General features: G+C 33.2%; 1 protein-coding gene across 1 annotated transcript; it reads right to left on the bottom strand.

Moving 5' to 3' along the window:
* Positions 1–3,632: 3,632 nt before the first annotated feature.
* Positions 3,633–7,623, bottom strand: LOC108907189 (myb-like protein AA). Its single transcript, XM_018710747.1, has 3 exons — positions 7,600–7,623; positions 7,433–7,504; positions 3,633–4,890 (listed from the first exon to the last, which is right to left on the bottom strand). Exons 1-3 carry the CDS (start codon positions 7,612–7,614, stop codon positions 3,787–3,789), a joined length of 1,191 nt encoding a protein of 396 aa, XP_018566263.1. The 5' UTR covers positions 7,615–7,623; the 3' UTR covers positions 3,633–3,786.
* Between the last annotated feature and the right edge of the window lie 2,338 nt (positions 7,624–9,961).

The following is a 9,961-nucleotide window of genomic DNA, read 5'->3' on the forward strand; positions in this document are numbered from 1 at the left end:
AAGTGAACCAAACAATTTTTCTCTTCATTAATTGGCGTTTTCTACTTTCGTACGATTTTAAATAAACTGTGTCAAATTAGAACGTGTGTAGTTTTAATATAATATCCTGGTCTGATGCTAAACTGACAAAAATATTTGCATTTGAGTATACTGCAAGTATTTAAAGGACAACCATTCGGTATAAACATCATTTATATACGTCCAATTATTCGTATTCATCTGATTTATGACTAAAACGTCGTATTCTGTAGCCTAATGAATTACGTTGTAAAAACTTTTAATTATAATTTTTCTCTTACTTAAAATTTCTTAACTAAATCGACTTACATCACCGGCTAACCATAATATCTACCCGACAGCTGATACCGAAACAATCAGAGCATAAATTAATATTATGCCACAGAGAAACAAAACAATACAGAGGACGAAAATGATTTTGTTATACCAGAGCATTAATACTTGATTTAATCTTAAAAAAATAAATTAATTTCTCGATATATTTACTTACATAAGTGCTCGTTAGATATATTCACTGTTATATTTACATAAATAAATATAATACACATTACCTGCTAAATATTGTTTCCTTATGTAAGCTTGCAGAAAAAATTGGCTGTTTATATAAAAAAAGTGCGTAGTGATTTTTAACTAAATACCTACTATGGTAGGATCATTTTCCATGCAAAGTAATAAATCATTGCCTGCCAAGGGATCCAGTGCAGTACGGTTTTAAGGGGTTTAGAAATTGAATAATTTCTTGATGCATTATGAAGGGATGAAGGGATCAGTTCACGTCTGGCACCCTTTCCTTTATTCTCATAAACTATTTATTTAAATGTAATTTGTTATAAATCCAATTTGTTTTTTAAATTCCACATATGTACTACATTTTACCTCTGTACGCGCCAGTGTTGTTTACTTGTTTTTTGGAGGCGGTCTTTGATTTATGACCAAGCTCGCCAGGTTAGTATTTGACGTATAACTTCGTACACTCTATTACCTACATCTATTACCAGAACACAATGCGTATGATGCGGTATTTCAGATTTTACATTCAATTTCATTTTAAATTTGAAATGGTTCATCTTACGCGTCCTAAAAATGATGACACGATTTTCCTTTGATAAAAGACAATTGTTTACTCTACTTTGCATCGAATACGATCCTACTAGAATTTTAATGAAAGTTAACGCGAATTGTTATCAACTTGTGACGTACTAGACTATGAACAATGGACATATTACAGAACAGAATACTTATTATTCTATTCTCTTCTGTTATTACATAAAAGGAGGATGGTGGTATAAGATTTTAGTTGAGCTTCTTAATAATAGATGGCGCAATTAAGTCTAGTTTATCTCAGCGCAGCTGTAAGCTAAATTCGTTTTACTTTTACATTTTCTAAAATTGATGAAAAAATAAAAAATATAGGTCACTATAGGTTTTTGCCACTTATTTTAATATGTGCTAATACCTGAAAACGTGACAAACACCCTACTACATTCGTAGATTCATCTAACGTTATATTTTAAAATATTTTAAAGCATCATTTTACATTGTATAAGTACGACATTTTTGCTCACTGCTCTTAAGTAGTATTAACAAAATTAAACGGTTCATTTTAAAATAATTTGTTGTAATAATGGAAGCAAAATATTAACTAATTTTTTTCATGCGTCAATGCTATAAAAGTAAGAACGAAATATAAGTCTTCTATTACGTTTATTCAATGAATTGTGTCCCCAGATGGGATACCTCATTCTTGTAAACTTTTTTTTTGTTGATTTTTCGAGAAATAGTTATTTCAAGCTATTTTTATACATATTGTATTAAATGTAAAATAAAAGCTTACTTATTTTTTACAATTTCTGTCTGCTTTAAATAAGATAGCTAAAAGATCGTGTCTTTATATTTGCAAAATGTGATTACTGTTATTTTCTGACTAAACCACATTTTAAAAAAAATTGACTTATTCGTTTCGGAGGGCTGACCAAAGTTATACTTTTTTAAATGGAACACCCTGTATTTTTTAACTGGATGTGATAGACGTTCTCAAAATCTACAACTTTCATAACAAATGGTATATATCAGTTCCTCATTTTTTACGATATTTTTAGCAATTTCTTCATTTTTTATGAAAATATCCTAGGGAGGCATTGATATGACAGTGAAACAAAAGAAGTGTTTGTAAGTAACTGTCAATAGTTTTTCCTGTCAGCAGCTTTGACTGCTGAAGTAGCGTTTCTCTGTGATTCAAATAGTCAATCTTAATTAATATTGTTTATATGAGTTTGTTCTTACTTGTTCGTAATGAATTTCTCTAGAGAAGAAGTCGAGCCTATTTTGATGAAATTTATCGCAATAGATGGATTGGTCGAGGTGTGCTACTGTTATGGTCGCCTAGATCATATGACCTTACACCACTTGACTTTTTTTTGTGGGGGTTTGTAAAAGACATTGTATATAGAGAGCCACCAACTACTTATGACGATATGATAAATAAAATAAGATAAACTTGTCTTGATGTTACACCAGAACTCGTGTATTCGAGAAAGTTTAAATATCTTTGAACATCTATTGTAACACTTGATAAAACTTTCTTTTATCAATATCATTTTTTATATTATAATATTAATATCTCGGAAACGGCTCATTTTTGGCACATAGTACTTATTACGAAAAAGTTGCATAATTCAATTTAAAATATAAATATTCACTCAAATACAGGGTGTTGCATTTCAAAATATACAACTTTGGTATGCCCTCCGAAAACGAATTATGTTTAAAATGTACATTTCTTACCCCCGCATCCGAACCACTTTTGAAATATTTTGCCTCAATTATATTCTAGCAATAAATCAACTTTGTCCAGCGTTGACTCGCCCTTTATATACTCGCCCTTTATATACTCGTATTTATATGCAAGGCAAGTCACGTTATATTTTTGTAACCAAATAATCAAAAGCAGTACAATAATTTATTGTAGTATTTTGTAACACCCCTACTTGCTATGGTTACCATAACTGAAGGGTTTCGTTATAAAAACATGTACAATTAATAATTTTTTAATTGTATGATGTACTGTACGTTATTATCTCTGAAGAATAACACGTTTTATGGAAAAAGACAATAATGAGGCTTGAATATTTACAACTATTCCAAAAGAGAATCATCATTTATATTGTTTACATCATAATATGATTAAATAATAGTACTTACAGACGTTGTAATCCCTGGTAAAAAGTTTCGTTCAATGGATAGGTAGAACTGTTAACAATTACTGAAAAACAATCATATTTAGTAAATTTATTCTCGGGTAATATACATTTTTTTCTTGTAAATCTCGATCCACCTTCACAACTAAGACTATCAACAAAGACTTCACTTTATAAAAAACTGTACTATTTGAAAAATAAGACATAATTTTTATGAGCATCTTCAAAATATTTTTATATAACAGTTACTTAAAAATATTTAACTTAAAATTAAGAAAAAGTATATTGGGAATTACTTTATCACAATTCAAACGTATTTTCGAGATGTCTACCTAGTACTTTCATATACTCTAGACCTAAATTATTCCTACTGAAACATAAAATTTTATGAGACTTACTCTATGTAATGTATCGTATTAAATAAACAAACTATGGCAAAATGACTACGTTTTTTTTTCAGCAAGTCAAATAGTTACTTCTCTTTCTAATTGCTCACATCCCTGTCTGTCACATCACCTTCCAGTATAACTGTGATCACCAGCAACATAACTAAGTATAATTATATCCCCCTTTACTGGGCCGCCTGAACAGGTTGTGCTTGCTGTTCCTGAACTCCCTCTTCTTTCGGTTTCTGTCCATCTTCCTCCTCTTCATAAGCTTGTTTTAATCGGGCATACGCTTCCTTCTGATCAGTAATGAATTGCTCGTTCTGTTCATATAAATCGGACGCATCGGTGTCTTCGTCCTCCTCTTCATCCTCTTCCTCGAAATTAGCGAGGTCTTCGTCTTCTTCGTCGTCATCCTCTTCGAAATCATCCTCTTCCACTTCTTCGTTGTTTTGAGCGTTTGTCGCTGCTTCATCATTTGCTTCACTGTCTGGGTTTTGTATAAGCTCATACTGCGGATTTTGAACCAATTGACCAGTGTTACCGTTTTGATCTTGTGAGTTAGAATACAGGCCTATGTCGTCGATATAAGCCACGCCGTTGATGTATATGATTTTACCACTGCCGTAAGAATTTGGTTGAGCGGGATTATCCGCGTACTGTTGTGTCTGAGGTTGAGGTGCTACAATCTGGTTCCTTTGCCTTTGTTGCTGTACACCTTCCAGCAAGAGTCGTTGGTGGGCAATATACGGATTTTTTTGTCTTGCCCTAGGAATGTCCAGGTAACTACTTCCTTGAGCTTGAACGCCCTGATTTTGATCTTGTACTGCACCCCGCTGATTGTTTCTAATAACACCGGGGTGGTGGTGTTGTTGGGGTTCCTGCGCCTGACCTTGAACCGGGGGATTCCCGTTATAATTTTGAGCAGGTGGTGCAGGTACATTGCCACGTGGGTTGCGGTTATTATTGATTCCGCCAGTTCCGGCGACATACTGGCTGTTGGCACCTCCGTTTTGTTCGTTTATGGTCTGCGCAGCTCCGTTGGGGGATGGAGCGGCTTCCTGGCCGTCGATGGCGTTTCCAGATAGCGGGTCGGGGAGTTTTTCCACCACAGCTTCGAACCCCGTTTCCGGCGTCACTTTGTACTTGACAACGCGGATTGAGCCGTCTGCCTCTCTGAAGGTGTAGAAACCGAGCACGTTTTTGCCGTCTCTCACCTCGTGATGTGACTTAATATCGTTGGATAACGGGTTGTGGATGTCATATCCAAACTCATAAGAAGCATCCCCCTGGAACAGTTTATTTTATTTTTATTTGGAATGTAATTATTTTCTCTCACATTTCATAAATTTACGACAAATATTCATTCAGTCTATTCAGTAATATTTTGTATTTATTATTATTCTAAATGCGGTACGTCCAGTGTCGGCTGGTGCGGGGGGCACTGGGGTGACGCCCCCCTAAAAAATTTCAAAGTAAAAGTTTAACACGTTAAAAGGGAAGTACTAATTGTAAGTAGTTGAAAAGTTTAATTCGGACAAAAGCAGAGAATAGACTTTCACTATAAAAAATAATATTGAACGCATTTTCCCTATATTTCAATAGTACTTAAAATAAAACTGCCCAATTATCCTTTTTTTTTTCAATACTTTTTTACTCAAATTTTTCCGCCCTCCCTGATATGGAGTCAAGAGAAGCCACTGGCTACGTATGGATATAAAAACTAATATTATTTAGTTAATTTTAATAGAAACATATTTTTCTTAAATACATCAAGCTTATTTGAATTTGAAATGTAACTTTTACCAGTTAATCACGTGTCAGGTATCGTATAATTGTTATTAAAGAAAATCATAAATATTTACGTCTACAATGTAATTGCATTTTGAGGTTTCAAAACGTAGTTATGTGACAAAAGTCAGATACAAAAACGTATTTTACTTACTATTATTGCAACACATTTAATAATAGGAAGCTGTTGGACATTTTAATAACAGTGCATTCGCTACAATACATAGGTATACATACAATTCACAATTTTATTACGTAAGATGAAAATTGCATATAGTTAAACAATTGCAATTGTACAGTTTGACTACTTAAAAAAATAGGGGAAACTCTTATGGTAGTGGATTTATTTATACTTGAAGTATAAATATCCAAGAAACACATATTAATCTAAATCAGATTTACTATATATCTAAAAACTGTCTAAAATCGTGTATGAAACAAGTTCGATTTTTTTTACATCATCTAAAATACTCGTTATAAAAAATATATATAATTTTCGTCTAAACTAACCTACCATAGCCTAACATTTGAAATCATTTGGGGAAATGCTTACGAAATACAAATTATTTGTAGTAGTAGTAAAATTAATGTACAGGGTGGGTCCTTGAAAACTAAACAGAGCGATTCAGTCTCAGGAAAATAATTTTTCCGAAAAACGCCAAGACATTTCGAATTTTGATCGAAGAGGGACATTTTTTCAGAAAAAATAAATAAATTTCTTGCAAATTACTACATGTGAGCTAATTAAGTGTTCAAATTGATGACCTTCAGCCTCCATATAGTAATATAAGTTTTATGAAAGGCCATCACGCACATTTTTTAACATTTCTGGAGTAACATTCGTTGACAATGCTTTGGCGTAGAAATTGAAGGGAAGTAGGTGGAGTGAAAAACATTTTGGACTTTAAGTGACCCCACAAGAAAAAGTCCAAAGGAGACAAATCCGGCGATCGTGCAGGCCATTCCAAGATGCCCCGTCTCCCAATTCACTGAACAGGCAGGGCGTAGTATGGGAGAGCTCCATCCTGTTGAAATATTAACTGGTCTTCGAAATAATTCTCATTATTCTTGATAATATTTGTCAACATAGAATCAATGTTGTTCTCCAACAAATCTAGGTACGTCTTCTCGGTGAGATTACCTGGTAAGAAAAAAGAACCAACAATACGGTCACCAAAAATTCCAGCCCATGCAATTTTCGCGAATGTTGTGTATGATTCTCATAAAATATCCTTGGATTAGAATCGGACCAATAACGACAATTATTACGATTAACGGTGCCATTAACAGAAAAAGAACACTCATCCGAGAAGCAGATATTAAAAATAAAATCAAGATTGTTAATAACTCATTCACTCATTATTTCACAAAATTGTAGTCGGCAGGCAAAGTCATCTCGCGAACAACCTGTATCACCGAAACTAATCGGTTAAATTAAAAAAATTGAACACGGTTGTGTAGAGAATTAAAATATATTTCAAACGGTGTGTCTGTTAACAAAAAATTCATATGAAAAGATGTCCCCGTTCGATAAAAAATCTACCTGTCTCAGTGTTTTTCGGAAAAGTAATTTTCCTGAGTTATTCGTTCTGTTTGGTTTTCATGAGCCCAGTCTGTATATCTTTTGGTTGGTGTCTCATTTACATAAAGTTATACCGATACAATATTATTAGTGCAAAAGAATATAGATTTTATTACAATTAATTAAACTGAATAATAAAATGAAATCGTTTACAAGACCAAAAAGAATAGTTTCAAAATGTTTTATTAAATAATAATTAAATATAATAAAATATTAAATAACTAGGTAAATGTTGAATTTAATTACATCTATCTGTTTACAGTAACCTGGAGTGAGCGAAATTAGCTAATGGTAACAGTTTAATAAACATGCTAGGTCTTAAGAACAATTTTTTTTAATTACATCGATGTACCACTCTGCATATCTAAAACGAAAAATCTTGAAGTCCGTTTGGAAAAACTAATTGTAAGTTTTTGAAATTTTCGATAAATAAATAATATTAAAAAAAGTCAACTTACATTCTGTTGCACACCGTCCTGCGAATTATTTCCCAAAGTCAAGGTAACCGCAGCTAAACTAACGCACAATATCTGAAAACAACTAAACATTAACATCACTACCATTTAACTGTCTGCAGTCTGTGAATTGTTCAACAATCTTTTTCCTAAAAAAAATCGATACGTACACTTTTAAGGTTCATGTTAATAGTGCTAATTTTAACTCTCCACTGGTGGATAAATAAAATGTTCTAATTTATATACAGTTTATAATGATGGTTCATTAGATCAAAATAATTTTAAATTAATTTTATGGATCAGCTAGTGTTGCCGTAACAAGTGACGAAATAAAATAACTGTCGAGTTCTAGACTTCCACCATGCACCCGATGATGTACTGGTCTATATGGTTTTGTTTATGTTTTTTTCTCCATGATATATATATCACGACCGTTAACTACGGATTAATTAAAATCGAACGAATCATTAGAATAGATTTAGTAATTAGTAAATTAGATTTGTAAACCAGTTGCAATGTAGGTAATTTCTTCTTTAAATTTAACACGCTTCTTGCAACGTTGCAACTAGATCGACTCTTCTCGAAATACTAGTGCAAACCGACGAGTCGCCGCAACAGACGATTTGAATTATTTGCCGTGAAAGATATTCGGTTTTGTAAAATTGTTTTTTTCTTCCATTGATTTTTATTTTTAAGAATTACACTCTTTCATACTTTAATACAACACTGAACACTTTTATGTAACTGTCGACTGTGTTGAGAGCAAAAGTAAGTAAAAGGTTTTCTTTATACATACAACAACCTAATCTCATTATTTTTTCAGAAATGTTTAACCTCAAATTTACCGATGAAAGCTTTTATTGTACTCAATCGCGACCAGCAAATAAGAAAATTGAAACTAAATTGGAAGTTGCTTTTCTATTGTATCGACAATAGAAAACGGTTTTATTTCATGCAAATAATTGTGTAAAGTACAGACATCATAATACTGAGTCTCCACGGAAAAGTGCGGGTGATACAATTAAGATATGTATGATGTAAAATTACATCATACAAGTTACATAAAGCATGTAATTTTACACTTTTTCTGTAATTCACCCAAAATGCAAAATTTACATTGTCGGTGTAGATAAATATATTTACGATACCTAATGTGTAATTATACTAAGAAACAGGAAAACTACATAGTATTTTTAAGAGGAAAAATATATCTAGGCATTATTGTGTAATATTTTTAGAAAGATTACATTTCTTTACATAATAATAGTCTTTAATACAGCTTACGACGTACTTAATATTAATCCTACGTCATCAATGAAATCAAAAAGGTTGTTTTCCAAGAAAGTTCTATACATATCTGCATTTAAAACATGTGCAGACAGTAAATTATTGTTGAAAATGCTACCCCAAACGTTGACACTGAAACGTTGCTGAACCCGTCTTAATTTAATTACATGTAGATTTTGTAACGCCCAGATATGTTTATTATGATTATTATTTATGCCGTCCCCAGTAAAACACGCTTCATAAGACCACATGAGAAGCGAAATGAATCATTTTGTGCATGTTGTTGAAGTAACCAGCGACAAAATTCTACTGAGGAACATCTCCAGCATTTAACGTTTGTACATTTTGGCGATTAAACGAATGTAACATTTCTTTGTTTAATACACGCCATAGAAAATTCGATGATAAATGAAGATTACTTACCATACGTCGAAAACTAATTGAAAAGTTGTCAATGAAAGCATCTATTATAGAAGACATTTTGTACATTCACTTTAGTAGGACCAATGGCCTTTTTTGGAGCGGGATTACCTTCGTCTCGAGGTCTACGAAATGACGCACTAAAGACTGTGTGGGTAGGATAATGTCTATTTGGGTATCTTCGTCGGTATTCTCGGGCTGCTTGTCTGGTGTTCCCATTGGAATACCCATATACAGGGTGTGGCGTGTATAATCTATAAAAATTAAACTACAGCTTCCTGATTATATTTGTAATAGAAAACTCTTATACGAAATAGTTCTATGTTCGGTTTTTTTTTGTAAATTAAAGTTCATTTATGCATCGAAAATGAAGGCCGACTCTGTGTTATTGATTAAAAACTTTGGAAATGTTTTTATGCGACTCGAGGTGCAATCTTATAATTTAAGTCGGTATAATAGTATCGGTGGTAGTAATAGTATCGGTCGAAAGCCGCACTGTTTAAGGCGTCAGTACTTAAATCGATGTGTCGATCTGCCCGGGTTTCGAATCCCGCGGCCGGTAGACCGTAGATTAGCTATGCTTGTACGGAGGATTGGCACCCTCTGTGCAGGTATGGTAGGATGGAAGAATGTTGGCTTGGGTCAATGTGAGAGATTGACACCGGTTGGCATTTGACCACCCCCCTAATTAATGAGGTTTTCCAGGTTTCCCTCATTCCTGCACTGAATGGTGGTTAGGGCCTACCAACATAAGTCGTTCCTGGGCGCAAATGCGGCCTGCGTAATAATAATATGCCGCCTCCTCTCCCGCACAAGTCTCCGACT

Source organism: Anoplophora glabripennis, unplaced genomic scaffold (assembly GCF_000390285.2).
Source record: "Anoplophora glabripennis isolate ALB-LARVAE unplaced genomic scaffold, Agla_2.0 scaffold87, whole genome shotgun sequence".
Lineage (NCBI taxonomy): Eukaryota > Metazoa > Arthropoda > Insecta > Coleoptera > Cerambycidae > Anoplophora > Anoplophora glabripennis.

Excerpts from the sequence above, each read along its gene's own strand:
- LOC108907189 (XM_018710747.1), bottom strand. Across the intron at positions 4,891-7,432 it reads AGGACGGTGTGCAACAGAAT|GGGGATGCTTCTTATGAGTT; the intron begins GTAAGTTGACTT and ends AAACTGTTCCAG.